This window comes from Phalaenopsis equestris, unplaced genomic scaffold (genome assembly GCF_001263595.1).
Source record: "Phalaenopsis equestris unplaced genomic scaffold, ASM126359v1 Scaffold000924, whole genome shotgun sequence".
In the NCBI taxonomy this organism is placed as follows: Eukaryota; Viridiplantae; Streptophyta; class Magnoliopsida; order Asparagales; family Orchidaceae; genus Phalaenopsis; species Phalaenopsis equestris.
Window position 1 is genome coordinate 368,306 of NW_018165363.1, and position 17,250 is coordinate 385,555.

A 17,250-nucleotide genomic window follows, 5' to 3' on the forward strand; every position below is an offset into this window, starting at 1 on the left:
TGCTGAACCAACCGACCTCTTCAATTCCCTCCTTTCCCATACATCCCAACCACAAAGCCTCAACCATACCTTGGCTGCTGCGTTCCTTGCATACGAACCTCTCGTTACCCCTGCAGCTTTCCCCACCTGCACTTATCACCACCTCTCTATCAATTCCATGCTGCTGTGACTGTTGTGGCACAGTCTTCCGTCCACTGCAGCCTCCCCGGGTTGCAGCCCATCCCACGATCATCCTCTGGCCATCCTTCCATTATGTCCCCTTAAATTGCAGCACCTCTGGCTTCGGGGTACATGTAGTTGTGCTTGGTTATGTTTGTTATTGTATTTCCTTCTTTAAAGTGCTTTGTTTGTAACCATTTTGAATTTCAGAAATAATATTTGCTTTTTCATTGTGATTTGAGTTAACTGTGGTATTAAAAAGTCTAGATTTTTGTATATGTCATCAATTCCAACATGCCCTATGCTTTGTCCGAGCCCCATTTTCTAATTAAGGTTTTATGGATCGAGCATACATCATGTTGTATCCAAACTCATCTCTACATCAATATACATCCACCATCTTTTAAGCTCAAAATAGGAACAATATTAGTTGAAATTTTGCTCGCTTGTTATAGAAATGGGCTAGTATCGAGAATTCAATCGACAATTCAATTTTTGTTGCGTTCATGACAACCAGAGCCTGGAAATTGAAACTAGTTGGACAAACTGTTCTATTCCTAGAGATTAGTTCACTCTCTGACCCTAGTTTGTGCCATGAGTTTATCTCTAGCTGCTTTGGAGTGTTATTTGTTTAGTTTTGTTTAATTTTGGAACCATTTTACATGGTGCTGAGTTGTATTGAAGTTTCTGATGCAGAAAAGTGGGTGATGACCGCGAATACTTTGTGAAATGGAAAGAGCTTCCCTATGATGAATGCACCTGGGAAGTTGAATCAGATATTTCTACCTTCAGACCACAAATTGAAAGATTTAAAATGATCCAATCAAGAGGTGCTAAGATGATCCGAACCAAGAACAAAAATTTCAGTAGTGATTCAAAAGATCATAAACCTAAGTTGAAAGAGTTTCAGCAGTTTGAGGAAAGCCCAGAATTTCTTTCTGGTGGTATGGGTTCAAGCTATATCTCTGAAATTTTTTTGGTTCCCTTGAAGCCAGTTAGGTTTGACAGGCTAATCCTATTCTGGATACTTGTAGGGACACTGCATCCGTATCAGCTTGAAGGCTTAAATTTCTTGCGCTATTCGTGGAGAAAAGGCACTCATGTTATACTTGCTGATGAGATGGGTCTTGGTACATACTTCTAAGGAGTGAATTTTGAATAGATTTTTTTTTTCTCAACTTATTTTTTCCATAGTTTTCTAATAAGTGTGCGCCAAATGCAGGGAAAACTATTCAGAGTATTGCTTTTCTTGCTTCCCTTTTTGTAGACAATCTATCTCCTCATTTAGTGATAGCACCACTTTCAACACTGCGGAATTGGGAGCGTGAGTTTTTAACATGGGCGCCACAAATGAATGTTGTATGTGCAAACTTCATTGATGGAGGAAGTGGAATGATTCTAGTGTATCTGTACTAAATATTTGTATATAATTTATTTTGTTTTTATTGTAGGTCATGTATTTTGGAGCAGCCCAAGCTCGCGCTATCATAAGACAGTATGAATTTTTCTATCCAAAAATGAAAACAAAAAGACACAAGAAGAAGAAGGCTTTTCAAAATTCCAGTCGAAAGAACCACACAAAAAGAATAAAGTTTGATGTTCTTTTAACATCATATGAAATGGTAAACATGGATTCAACATTTCTAAAATCCATCAACTGGGAGTGCATGGTATATGCTGTACTTTTTTAGCTGTTTTTTTTTTTAAATTATGATACAGCTTTGATCGGTTTACATGGATATTACCTTGGTCTTTACTGACATTCATGCAGATTGTAGATGAAGGGCACCGCCTTAAGAATAAAGAGTCCAAATTATTTCTTCAACTAAAACTTTTTTCTGCAAAGCATCGCGTGCTTCTAACTGGGACACCTCTCCAGGTTAGTACACATTTTTTGAGTGGTGACATGTGGCTTTTTGAAGGCTTAAACTAGAATGTCACTGAATTGACTTGTGTTAACAGAATGAATATAGCTAACCAATTTTTACTGTCTCACTTCATACCTAAAATATTTATATTCAAATCAAAGAATATTTTTATTCTATGCAACTCATAGGCAAATGTAGCATGCTTTGTGCTATTTGCCTTTAAATTTGCATTTTTCTTATTTTCTATATTATTAATGTTTTTTATGAAATTGAAGTTGCTTAGTAGTTCAATAGCTTTGTAAGGCCTTCAAGCCACCAAGTAACTAAAGGCACACCCTTACTTCCCTCTCCACCACCTCTATCATGATTAAGGGTGTAAATGAGCTAAGCCAAATCGAGATCATCTCATTAATGGTTGACAAGTCGAGCTTATCGAGTGGTGGGCTCGATCTCGCTTATTAAATGAGCTTGATCTCGAGCTTGTCTAGGATCCACTCATTGGCTCGCAAGCCGGCTCGACTAGCTGGATTCTAGTCTTGTCGATGCCTTCTTTAGTGAGCTACCATAACAATTATAATCTTCTCCCGCCTTCGATTACTTAGATGGCTACTCAAGTAAATTTCATGGCAATTTTATTCAAGCTTGTGAGCCGATTAGCGAACTTAATATTAGTGCCATGTGCTCGAGCTCTCGAGCTTGTATTTTGACAAACGTGTTGAGCTCGTGTTAGGCATGACTCGAGCTCATCTTGACTCGCTTACACCCGAATCATGAGTAGAACTAATCAATACAATAATTTTCATCACTTGATTCTCAAGTAGTGTATTTGATTTGTAATATAGATTTAATTGTTTAGTTTACAATGCTCATTAAAACACTATGTATTCTCGAGCATTTCGTAGAAATAAGAGTTCCTGCCTTTTCATTTCCATGCTCTTTTTATTTTTATCCCAACCCTGCTTTCCGCTACATTAGTCATAGCAAAAAAATTGAATGGAATGCATTGAATGTAGCGTTGATATTGGTTTGTGAAAACACCTTTTTATCACGGAGATACTAGAATTTGATGTAGTGCATGTACAAATCTATTTTTTTACAGATTTTTTATGGTTGAAGCCAGAGCTGTAAATTTTTAGGTTGATGCAGGATGGTTTAAGGTTAAAGTTTTTTTGTTCATGTTGAAATATGCTATGTATATTGATTATGCAAAGGACTATAGGTATCACATATCACAAACTACTTAATAAAATAATAATTTCCTTTTTTTTGAATGCAATCAGTAAATATGAGAATTATAAATTAAAAAGATGATGTAATGATTAAATAAATTTGAAGAAATCAGGAAGAAATTTGATCCACATAGACAATCAGATTCCTAGTTAGGTCAAACTTGAACAAAATCATTGTAAGAAATTCTTGTGTCACGTCAGTATAAGGAAATGAATTCCTTTAGAATTAGGTTGCCTGATATCTCATTTGAAGAAATCGTACATCCCAATCACACAAAAGATTTAAAATTTGAAGAGATTTATTTAATCGGAGTTCTTTGTCCTTGGTTAGTAGTAATGATTGATACATGATCATCTCATGTTGATATAGATAGTGTTGAAGCTCAGAACTTAACCTTGTCTAGAGAGAGAATAAATTAAAACAGCTAGATTAAAAAATACCCTGTAAAATATCCGTGAATAGAAACCCCTTGCAAAGCAGGAATATTACCCTATACTTGGGGCAAATGGAATAGCAACAATGTGAGGAGTAAAGCCATGCATAACAATCCCAGATCAGTAACAATAACGAGAGAATAGCTTGCATAATAGGACTACAATTTCAAGATATTGGTTAACATAAAATCTAAGAATGTTGTTGCCCCTGGAATTCGGTAAAATTTCTCTTATATAGTTTGATTTTGGTTAATAAGGAAATTTGGCCTTTAATAAAGCTAAGAAAATTGCAAATGCTTTCTAATGCTGTCTTGTAACAAAATTGGGGGGGAATACAACATCATCGTGTTGGAGGATTTGTTGAGCTGGCTTAGTTAGCTTCTTCCCAAGCCAATGGTTTTTGGTGTTGTTGAACATAAAAAAAGAAACTAAAATAAATTATACCCTACACCTGCTTCCACCCCAAGAGGCGATAACTGCTCTCGCTTCTAGTCACATTCTATTCGCATCCTATTTTCCATAAAAGCTACAGATGAGACAGATAAAGTGCGAGCTTCTAATTTTTGTTTCTTCAAACTACATGTAAGAGACGGAAGTCCTCCCTTTTGTTTGAACTGAAGACCTCATCTCAGCTATTCTTTGCCTTTCTTCTCTTCTTGCTGTTCAAAACTCCCATCCTTTGTATCTGTCTGAAAGCTTTAGCACACCACAACCAGCCGAAGCCCCTTGTTTGCTCGTCACCTCCACTGTTTGCGTCCCCCAGCCTAGCCTTCCGCTTTGCATGGACCACTCCTTTGTCCCGAACTAAGCATCGAACTTCCTCACGTGCTTCCTCAATATTTGAATCCCATGCGGCCGAAGCCCTGTTCGTCTCCTTCCCTACATTGATTTGATTTTCGTATCTCACGTGCCATCTCTCCAATAGGAAAATAAAGACGGGATTGCAACTTACGAGGGCCTCTAAAACTCTCCTCTTTCTCTTCTTATGCTTTTTCTCTAGGTTGAACTCTACTTCTTGTTCAAACTGAAGCCTTGCCTCCCTCTGTTAGTGCGAGTCCTAGTCAATTCAATAACTCTTTGCCCTTAACTTTGACTACCTCATTTTTCTTCTCAATCTAGAGGCAAACAAAAGTTTATCCTCTCCATGTTTTCACCCATGAACCATAATTTTGCCTCCAGTCACTTTCTATTGTTTTCCCCTATTTTCCCTAGCTGAATTATACGAGCCCTAAATCTGAATCCGTATGTCTTTACTTGCACTTGCTTGTATGTTTTTGTCCGTTCGCCCTTCAAGCGTGAAGCAGAAATCAGAACCTGCAAGTGGACTTGCTTGGTATTTATGCGATTCAGAAGTCTGCTAGAGCCCACTGGTCCCATGAATGGTACATGTTTGAATCATGCTTCACCCTTTCTGATATCTCACTCATATAACACACTAATTTAGGCAGCGATTGAATAATCTCTGCCCGTTAACTTCATTTCATCGTCGTTATCTGCCAAACAAAGAAATGTATAAATGTAAGGAGATTTTGCTCACATCATTTTTGTGCAAGTTAATAAAAAATTCACACGCCTTTTATAGATCAGTGGACTATTAGAAGTTTCTCATGACAGACAAATGTGTCTTATAAACTGTTGGGCAGGTTAGACAACCCAATGCAGCCCCCCTCCTCTTTTCTCTAACTAGGGACGACATTGGGAGGTTGCTAAAATTTTTTCCGTGATCTTAGACTTGCAAAAATGATCTAAATTTGAATTGCTTGTATTATTTGGACTTTAAAAATTAAATAAAAATAAAAGAAATTGTATCTTGCAAAATACAAATTAATCACTCATATTATAGTTCAATTCATTTCAAGAGAATAAAATTAAATTCACTTAAGACATAAGATTCATGACAAATTGAACCGTTCGTCAATTTATGTGATTGAACATTTTGTTGACTTCTAATTTTTTAGAAGTTAAACACAAAGTTGGGGTTAATTAAGCACATAGATGTCATTTTTGAATGTTAAACGAAATCGAACCCACAACACGATTATGTAAGCAGACAAAAGTCGACAATAGCTTAAAAATAAAAAATTTTGCATATAGTTTAAGTCATGATATTAGTGCAAACATTTAAAATCTTGAATCGTTTTTGAATATATATATATACTATATGAAGTTGCTCAAGCGGTCTCCCGATTTTGATCCAAGCCAAGAACCACTTATAGCCCCAATTTGGTTTAAGCTACCTGGTCTTAAGCTGCACTTTTTCAACCATCAAGTTTTTTATTCCATTGGGGCTACACTTGAGAGACCTATGAAACTAGACATACCTACTTTCAATCTCATAAGGCCTTCTGTTGTCAGGATCCTTGTGGAGAGAGATATTAATTTTGTTGAAATTGAAGAAATTGGGCTTGGAACTGCACATAAAGTGTATTGACAATGAATTTTCATGGAACAAAGACCATATTATTGCAACAATTGTAAGTTGTTTGGTCACACACTAGATAAATGTTTCAGGCGCCACACCAATTTGAGACCTAACCAACTAGTGCAACTTGATTTAACCATTGATTTGGCTAATCAAACTACTCAAGGACCATCTATTCCAACTGCTGATATGGTAGAAGAGCAACTAGGGAGTATACTGCTACTACGCCAATTGAACATGATGGGAACCCTTCTCTAATTAAGCCTACTTAGATTCTTGATCCTTCATTGGGTATCATTGCTACCAATAATTTGGTTGTAGCATATGATATTCCAATAGATATGGAACCTCTTATTGCAGAAGAAGAGGGTACTTAAGTATAGGAGACGTGTCAAGATCAAGGTGTGCAAAAGGCTGAAACTAGGGCTGTAAACGAGCCGAGCTTGAGCGAGCTCAGGCTTGGCTCGTGTTCGGCTCGTTCGAAATAGCTCGTGTTCGAAATCGGCTCGTGTTCGAAATCGGCTCATGAACAGTGTGTTCGTGTTCGGCTCGATTTAAATATTCGTGTTCGTGTTCGGCTCGTGTTCGGCTCGAAATTGGCTCGTTAAACTAAAGTTAAGAAAAATAGATGTAAAGTGTGGGATTCGAACCTGGGTCAAACATATACAAAAAAAGACACTAACCACATTGTCACATGAGATGTTATGATTTAAACTTAGACATAAATATATATAATATATTATTATATAAATAATATATGTAATATATTGTTATATAAGAAGTTATATAATTTTTTTTTCGAGCCGTAGGCTTAACGAACGAGCCGAACACGAGCTGCTTAACGAGCCGAACACGAGCTGTTCACGAACAACGAGCCAAATTGACAGCCCTAGCTGAAACTGCTCAGCAGGTTACATATCAACACGCCCGTTAGGGAGAGTTATCCATTGATGATCAATTTATTGTTTAGATGGGACATGCTCTCGAAGATGAATTAAAGATTTTTAAAGCCAAGAAGAAGAAGAAGAAGGAGATGCTAGAACTCAGAAATTTACAGGATGACTGTTTGATAGTTTCGGGTAGAAGCCTACATAACAGTTTGCTGCTAGACTCCCTCTCTAGAACCTGGGAGAGAGGAAAACCTATCTACCATGATTATTCTTCTCTTCTCAAACGGATGCACTAATTTTTATATCTGTACATGTATTTTTCTTTTTTAGAAATTATTTTTGGGGTTGTGTGATCTCGTAGGTGATTTTTTTTGGGTTTTGTTAGAATCACGTGCCCACTTGTACAAAGCCTCCTCTTCCCTTTCTCCTATTGATTAAATTTTATTATTTACTTAAAGCCCCCATATCTGTGTGTGTGTGTGTGTTTATATATATACCTAATGGTGCGGTCGTCGCTCACGCTCTGCTAGGGTTTCGCCTCTATGGTGAACTCTGGTTTTTCCTCCTTTGCATTTCTCTTCTTCGTGTGTCGCTCTCGTCGCTTTCATCCTCGTCTTCATCCTGACGCAGCTGCTCTGTGGTTGTGGGTTTCACGTTGCGCCGGTTCTGCTTCTACGGCGTCTGTGCTCGTAGAAGACCAAATTTGACGCAGCTGCTTGGTCCCGACTAGATTCCTGGCTCTCGTTTGACGCGGCTGCTTGTCTCTTTCTCTGAAGGGATGTGACTGCTCGGTCATGCGTCTCTCTTCATGCTCTGAAGTGGTTTCCTGCAGATTCCTTTCGGCATTTGCTCTTTCCTGAACTGCACTTTCATTGTTTCTTATCACACGCCTCCTTGTGATGGCTTCAAACAGATAGTATGCTGCTGCCCTTGCGGTTGTTCACGCCTCAAGTTCACCTAAATTGTGCTCTTTCCCTTCTTCATTTTAGTGGGCAGAAGACATCAAAAAACCTAATAGGAAGAATGGGAAGCCTGCCATCTTTTTTACTGACGCTGAAGGTATTCAATTTGCTTCCTCCTGTCGTCTGAATTCGGTCGAGAAATTTCTGTATGAACATCCCAAAATTGAGTTTATTCGTAAGGAATTTGAGCTTATGCACCTTGTTGGAGAGTGTAAAATTAAACTCTTAGATGGAAGACACATTCTTATTCAACTTAATAATGAAGAGGATTACACACGCTTATTTGCTAGAATGATAATCTAGATTGATATGAGAGCAATAAAAATTCTGAAATGGTTTGTGGATTTTGACCCACAAACAGAATTACAAATCATTTCGGTTTGGATTCGCCACCATGGTCTGAAATTTCATTATTTTACTCAAAAAAGTGTTGTACTTTATTGCCTCATTTTATTAAGCCATTCAAAATGGACATTCCTATTTTTAATTCTTTCTGTCCATCTAAAGCCAGAGTATTTGTTGAAAGAGACATCACTCATCACTTCATTTCATCCGCTTTTGAGGAAATTTGGTTGGGCACACAACACCATGAATATTGACAAAATGTAGTGATTGAGCATTTTCCTTCGTATTGTTCGAACTGTTGTATGTTCGACCAATCCAATTCTCTATGCCATCATCTACACCCCCACCTCAAATCAAATAAGAAAAATGCTCCGCCAGAGACAGTGAATCCATCTCCTCCTGATCAGCTCCAAGTTATTGACACTATTGATCATTAGAAGGATACTCCTGAAGATGTAGTTATCCTCGCAGGCAATATATCAACAATTCAGTCTTCACGCAATGTTATAGCTCCCCCGTCTTTGGAACCTCCTATCGTAGGGGCGAGGGAGACTCTTCAGACCCCGCCTTTCCTAGAAACTATCACTGATATTACAAGTGGCAATACTTCTACTGCTTCACTATTGCCTCATCATGTCCAACCAGATTTTAATGTTATCCAGGCTCATAGGGATCATGATGTGCAACAACCTACACATGTTTGACCACCTTTGGACCAATCCATTGATCAGATGAGTCAATCCTCAGATGAGAAATGATAGGTTTACACATCCAGGAGGAAGAAGAAGAATAAACTTACTTGAGCTCAGGAATCTGATGGATGATACTTTGGTTACTTTGGGTAATGGTACACACGTTATCAATTTGTTAGCCGGCTCCCTTTCGAGAACTAGAGGCAGAGGAAAGACTAAAGTAGGACTTCCCTAGCACTTTTGCGTCCGTTGGTGGCTTTTTGGTTTTTTATCTTTATATATATTTGCTTTATTTGGGATTTTGTGTGTTGTATTGTGTGAGTTGGGCCTACTTTTAGGCCCTCTCATACAACCTATCTGTACCCTGCACCTTTTCCTCTTATAATGATGTTTTTCAAGTTAAATACTCACGCCATCGTATTTGCAAATAATTAGACGTGGTTACAACATTAGCATTTTTCTTTTAATCTTTTCTTCGCTGTCCAGGTTTCCAGTTTGTAAGTTTTTCATGAAGTTTCTGATATTTGTCTTTGATATGTCCAATTTTCTTGCCATTGTCACACGTGAGATGGTTTTTACTGAGCTTTGAGTTATGGGAAGAATTATTGGTGTACATGCCCGAGCTTTCAATGCTCAGTGAACCCCCATTTCCATTAAGCATCAACGTCTTTCTGCTCTCTTCTTTTTTGACTTCAGCAAAGGTTTCACAAACAGATAGGAGAGATTTTGTTCTCATGATCCTCCCTTTCACTTCATTGAAATCCTGAGTTAGTCCAACTAAGAATTTGATGATTTTCTTCTTCTCGATTATGGATTTAAACATCTCGATATCATGTGGGCATTTCCACACGTGTCTCAAACATATCAAATTATAACTTATACTTTGTCAATGTATTGAAGTATTGAGTGACACTTAGTTGTCCTTGATGAAGGTCATGATGCTTGGTTCTCAAACAGTTTTGCTGTGTTTTTAGTGCTGTATATGTTTCTCTTGGAACTTCCCAGTTTTTCTTGGCAATTTTGCAAAACAAAAAATTCTCTCCCACTTAGTGGTCATTGTGACTAGCCAAGACATAACTATATGATCTCGATTCTTCCATGTGCAGTGGTCTTAGGTTAATGATCCCAGGAACCGTGCCATCTCCTGTGAGATGTTCCTCTTTTCCTTTGCCACAAATATACATAAACACAAAGTGAGACCATTGAAGGAAATTATTGTCTTTTAATTTATGATTTAGATAAAGTTAGAGAGTTTACAAGTCGACTGAGCAACATCACTAGCCTTTGATTTAAAATTGACATCATCTTCATTCCATACTTGGTCATAAGTTCTATACACACACTTAGGGTAGAAATTCAGGAATAGGAAGGAATTCAGGGAGATGCTCACTGGGCTATCTGTGCTGTAGGATTTCAGCTGTTGGAGGTAGACAACAAGTGGGGACAATAAATGTTACTGCTTGCTTAGGAAAGATCCTTGCTTTGATCTTTTTGAAGGCAACATCATGTAGGTAGCAACAACCAAATCTGCTTGCTGTGTTCCTTGTCAAGATCCATGACTCTACTTGCTCAGGACCGATCCCATGGGACTTCCAATCGGATGAGGAACCACACAATCTAATAGCTCGGCAGGGACTCAACTAAATATTCATGACTCTGCTTGGACCACCGAGATATCCATGACTCCACTTACGGAGTTTCTGGTGAGGAATGAAGCAGGGACTAGGATGGCATGTAGCGAGGGACTGGGAAGAGCTCCGACTCTAGAGGTTTTATGGAGAAGCTCTGACCGAAGGCTTGCTGGAAGACCGATGGTTGCAAGGAAGGTTTCGGCCCTGGATGGTTGTTGGAGAGACTCCGGCAGTTGAAAAAAATCTTGGGTTTGTTTCCTATGACTCTAATATCATGTAGAATATAGGTTTTGAGAGTAATAATTCTCTTGAATATATTATTCACATGTAGAGTATATATATATATATATATATATATATATATATCGGGGAATGCAATCTCTCCTAATTTTCAAATTTACCAAATTTTAACCTAAGTTAGGAAAGGAAATATTCTGAAATAAAAAGTAAAATAACATAAAATTGGAAGTGAATAAATTAAGCAAGAGTTTCCTAAGTTGTCCCAATCAGATTCTCCAAGATCTTCTCATATTTCCTCCAGGATTTTGTCAGATTTCTACAAACATTGAATTTTAGCATTCATTATTTTCTACATTAACATTGTGTATCTTTAGCTCTTTATGGCAGTCCAAAATAATACTACTGTGGAGAAAATGGATTTTTTAGTTGCTACCATTCCAGTATGTGCAAGATAATATCTCTCAATAATTATTTATGTTAAAAAAAAAAGATTTGCAGTTCGTGTTATAATCTGTTATAGTGCTTGCAATATGTTGTGTAACTGCACATGCAACCATTCAATTCAGAGTTTTGGCTATTCATACCATTTTTTTATTATGTATTAATTAACCTTTATTTTGTGATTACCTTTCCGTTGCAGAATAACTTGGATGAACTCTTCATGCTGATGCACTTTCTTGATGATGGAAAGGTCCGATCCTTTTTCTTATCTGCATGTGGCCTTTGGAGATGACTATCCGGTTGCATCTTTTTATGATATTGAAGTCATATATTATGAAATGTAGAGGCTATTTTATGCTTATTATAACTTTTTTAATTACATTATGCATTATTATGAGTTACGAATCTTTATATATGGTAATTTTGGGATTGTAGAAATTCTATTATTAAGCATAATTTTATTGTAATGAATGGATACTTAGGCACTTTTGAATGGTTGAACAAGAATTTGATTTAGCTCTAATTGATAAAATTTGTGCTAGATTATGCTCAAACTAGTTTAATTAGACATACTCTAAAACGTCAAACAATGTCTGTGAATATTTGAATTGTCCAAAATGGGGCTCAAATAGATTTTTGACTGGCCTGGGCCTGATTGCACCAGCCAGCTTTGACCGTTCATCTTCATCTTTGTTGAAGAAAATGGGGCAACACACATTGCTGCGACATTTTTGTTTTGATTGTTAGCTGTTGGCAACCTCTAAACCTCCGCTCCTAAGCTAGCTGTTGGCAACCTATAAACCTCCGCCCCTAAGCATTGGCCATAAATGATATCTCACACGACATTAGTTCCATTGCCTCTATAAATCAAAATCTTTATGATCTTTTTTAAATTATGGCCTCTGCTACGAATCATCTATTTGCATGTTATTTTTCAATTTTCTTTTGGAGTTCTCGATCTTTTTGGCATGTAAAGGTGCATATTTTTGTTTAATCGGAAGGAAGAGGAAATGAAATATCTTAAAATTTTTATCATCAATAGCATTTCAAACTCAAAATTGCCACTATCAGTGGGATTTAAACATTGCTGTAAACAACCTCCTATTTTGTGATCACTGAGCAGAGGTAAAAACAATCTAAGGCCTCTTTTTTTTTTAATAAAATAGCATTATTCGGCTCCTCATTTTATTCCAATAGAGTAAAGTATAAAATTGAGAAAGTGGTCCCACACACACACCCAATAATTCTCTTTCCAAACAAAGAAAAATACAACTCAACACACCCCCAAACACGTCAACAAACTAAAGCACCTACAAATCCAAAAGAACCAATCTATGAAGATTATCAGGTAAGATTTTAGAAATGAAATGTGCTCGTAGAAAAGATCCCAATTTAGTAGCCCAATTGACAACAACATTACCATCTCTTTTAGTATGAGACGAAATCACATTAAGATCTTTGGCTAGATGAAGAATCCTTTTAACCTGCAAATGTAAACTCCAATGGCACACCAAAATAGATCTGAAAATAGATCTGCAAATCTTCCCATAGAATAAGGGAATCAGTCTCAACTATAATATTGTTCCTAGCAATCAATAAAGCAGAGACAATAGTATCAACTTTTGCAGCAATCGAAGAAATATAAAGAGAAGGGCAACAAACCAATAAATGACAAAACCACTCCAATCCTCACAAACTCCTCTAATACCTGCACGATTCTTCTTTCAACTCCCCATCAGAATTAATTTTAAAAAACGGAGCATAAGACTTATTCCAAACTACTATACAAAATGAATGTGAATTAGTAGTAAAATTGAGAGAGATTTTAGTAAGAATGACTTTCACATACACATTGTTAGTATGCTTCATACCATTAAAAGAAAGTCTCTTACTCATACAATAACAACAACAACAACAACAACAACAACAACAACAACAACAACAACAACAACAACAACAACAACAACAACAACAACAACAACAACAACAACAACAACAACAACAACAACAACAACAACAACAACAACAACAAAGCCTTAATCCCACTACGTGGGATCAGCTAAATAATCTTTTTTTTTTCCATTGCGTCCTATTTAGTGGCATATTTTCATTTAGTTCTAGTAGATTAAGATAATTTTTTATACAATAAGCCCAAGTCTTCCTAGGTATATTTCTGCCTTTCTTAACACAAGTCGAATCTAAAACATCTACTCTCCTAATCGGATCATCAGATGGTCGACGTTTAATGTGTCCAAACCATCTAGGACGGCTTTCTCTAATTTTGTCCATCACAGGAGCTACACTAACCCTATCACGGATATATTCATTTTGCATTTTGTCTCTAAGTGTAAAGCCACTCATCCACCTAATCATTCTCATCTCGACAACACTTAACTTATTGTTATGCTACTCTTTTAAATACCAACATTCAACGCCATAGAACATTGCAGGTCTGACCACAGTCTTATACAATTTTCCTTTCATTCTAAGCGTTACTTTTCTATCACACAAGAGGCCCGAAACATTCCTCCACTTCAACCAACCAACTTGAATTTTACTATTATCATCCCCATTTATATCACCATCGCTTTGAACAACAGAACCAAGATATCTAAATCGTTCACACCTTTTACTCATATAGGAACAACTTTTAGAGAAAGTAATCCTAGCAGTAATAGTCTCATCAGAATATCTCATACAGTTTCTAGAAACCCAAATAAATCAAAGAACAATAGAAGGTATATTATATAAGAAATCGTGCTCCTTATCCTTCCAATCATCATAAATAGCAGCAATGTTAGGATATCCAGAAAAAACATCAATTCTATCACAAATATCAAAAACACTAGTCCAAATATCCAAAGCAAAAGTTCAATCAGTAAGAATATGACGGAGACTCCTCAACATTCATACAGAGAACACACTTAGAAGCAATCCTTAAGCCTTTATGCTTAAGAATATTGTCAGTAGGTATGATCTCATGAAAAACCCTCTAAAAAAAAAGAAATCGAATGTTTTACACATTTCTTCTAATTCCAACTAAGATCCATTCCATGATAAGAAAAAAATATGATTAGCTAAGGACTTAGTAATATAATCACCAAGCTTACTTTTAACCTTAGGAATATCTTTTTTATCAAATATAATAGGAATTGGAGAGATAAACTTAGCATCATTATAATGCACAATAGTAACCAGCTGAGACAAATTTTAACTTTGCCCAACCCGTAAATCCTTAACCTTCATATTAATATCCTGAGGACCCTCGTAGAAGTCACTAAGAGCACCCTTACCAAGCCAGTCCTCATACCAGAAAGCCACATCCCCATTGCCGACATCTTAACATAACTTCTCTTCTACTTGAGAAGAGTCCTTAAGCATCTCCCTCCAAATAAAAGAATCCTTTTTAGAAAAGGAAATAAAAAGGGGATGAGAAGTAGAACAATACTTAGCTCGGAGCAGAGAAGCTCAAATAGAATTATCCATTCGAAACCGAAGACAAAACTTCATATAGCTAATTCTAATAGAATCAATAAGACTACGAAAACCAAGTCCACCCTTATCAACCGGTTTACAAAGCTTCTCCCAGCTCTTTCAATGAACATTCTTCTTACCAAAACCCTCCCAAAAAAATTTGTTAAACAATATCTCCAGCCTCTTAATGAAACCAAGAGGCATACACATCACTTGCATAATATAAAGAGGAAGAGAGGTAAGGATGCTCTTATGTAAAGCAACACGCCCACCGAAAGATAATAACTTATGCTCCCAAGAAACAATCCTCATTCTAATCTTATGAAATAATTCAGAAAAAAGATAATTCTCCTTAACACAATTAGTATAATTAGCAATCCAGTTCTTCTTATCAGCAGATATTTATTTGGAATAATAAAAATAACATTTAGAATTGTTAAAAACTAAACCAGATACATCTTGCATATGGGAAATCACCTTCCAAATCTTTTGATGGATCTCTTATGAGAATTAGAAGAAGTATAAGATCATCCACAAAACAAAGATGAGAAATGCTAATACCACCTCTATGTATATAGTTTAGACAAGGATACTTTTCAAAAAGATTGTTAAGACAGTTAGAAAGATAGTCAAAAACAAGAATAAATAGGTAAGGAGAAAGCGGATCCCCTGCTTAATACCTTTAGAGGCCATAAAGTAATCATTAGAGGTATTGTAGCCACTGGAGGTACCATTAATTATAACAGAGTAATAGTTATTATTTAAAATCCTTTTAATAATATTGCAAAAATCATCATTGAAGCCAACAATCTTAATAACATCAAGCAAAAATTCCCACTTGATAGAATCAAAAGCTTTCTTAATATTCATCTTAAAAATAACAATACCACAAATTTACTTTTATCAAAATCAAACAATAATTCCTGCACTGTCAGAGCATTGTCCCTAATGTGTTTTTCTTTAAGAAAGGCAGTCTAATTTAAAGAAATAATGCTATTTAAAATAGGTTGAATTTTCTTAACCATAATCTTAAAAATAATCTTAGACATAACAATATTAATGCTGATAGGTCTAAAATCATTCCAAAAATTCTTGCAAGAATTCTTACCATTCTCCTTAGGAATCAGAGCAATGTAAGAAGATTTAAAATATCTTGGTAAATCACTTCGACAGAAGAAATCCTGAATGACCTCAACAAGTTCAGGCTGAATAATATCCCAACTATTCTTATATAATTCCACAGTGAAACCATCTAGACCAGCAGCTTTGCCATCCTCCATGTCATCCATAACATCCTTAATTTCCTCTTTAGGAATATAAGTAAGATTTAAATTATTTAAGCTAGAAGATATATGATACAAATTAGCATTAATCTGAGTAAGAGGACTACCATCATTATGAAATAGATTAAGAGAGAAAACTAACACCATCATTAGCAATATCATTTGGATTATAGAAAAAAACTACCATTAATACTCTTAATGTTAGTAATCATGTTAAGCTTCCTTCCACTCTTAATGCAAGCATGATAATAGGCAGAGTTCCTATCAACATCAAAAAAATTAGTAGTATTAATCAGATCCTTCTGCCCTTGAAGCAATAGATCAAGATTAATACTATTATTACAGTAATCTAATTCTAACTCTTTAACTCGATTCTCAGCATCAGCCTCAACCTTACTAAGATTTCCAAAAACACTCCAATTCCAATTTTTTAGAAACTAAGCAAGATTTTTCTGAAGCAACCAAAGCTTAACACCAGGATTATCATGCACAACATTCATCTTGTGAGCATTCCAATTCTCCATATGCATAATCTTTCTCACGTTCTAGCTTAATCATAAGATGTCTGCCATCAATAAAACCTAAACTTCATTTACCAGTAATTTTAAGATCCAAAAAGAATCTCCTAATCGCTTCCATTTGCGGATGGGCAATGGAGAATTTACCTACCTGAGTAAATTTCAGAGGCTCACAAGGAAATTGAAATCCGAATCTTGAAGAAAAATGACTGGCTTACCATTTTTCCAAGCGAATTTCTTGAGTAGAGCTATCAACCAATTGAATTTTAAAAAACGAAGACAAATTAACATTACCTAGATCATGAGAACCACCAGCAACAATATCACGAAAATGAGCGGCTTCACGAATAGTGAAATCCATGACAAGAGACGAAGAAACCTGAAGATCACAAGAGGAGAAAAGTTAGGGCAAATGATAAGAGAACGGCACACCAAGAAACCTTTGGCGCTCCAAGAACTCCATGCCGCAAGAAAGACGAACAAGCAGCAAGAATAACAGGATGGGCTGAGGTCGTGCGCAGCGAAGGCAAGATCTCGGTCGCGAGGAAGAAGAATCGGGTAGGAAAGATCTCGGTCGCGAGGAAGAAGTATAGGGTAGGAAGAGAGGGGGAGGTCGGATCAGTGGCGTGTTGTTGCCGGCGGGGGGGCAACTGGCGCGGGG

At 36.5% G+C, this 17,250-nt stretch overlaps 1 protein-coding gene across 1 annotated transcript in view; it reads left to right on the forward strand.

The window, feature by feature from the left end:
• The window catches only part of LOC110032331 (CHD3-type chromatin-remodeling factor PICKLE-like), a gene marked incomplete at its 5' end in the record, with an annotated part of 151,853 nt that overhangs the window by 7,606 nt on the left and 126,997 nt on the right, over positions 1-17,250 (forward strand). Inside the window, 6 exon segments of the mRNA XM_020735924.1 lie at positions 856-1,103; positions 1,194-1,289; positions 1,382-1,518; positions 1,611-1,829; positions 1,931-2,038; positions 11,514-11,564. Of these exon segments, the coding sequence (XP_020591583.1) occupies positions 856-1,103; positions 1,194-1,289; positions 1,382-1,518; positions 1,611-1,829; positions 1,931-2,038; positions 11,514-11,564 (859 nt within the window).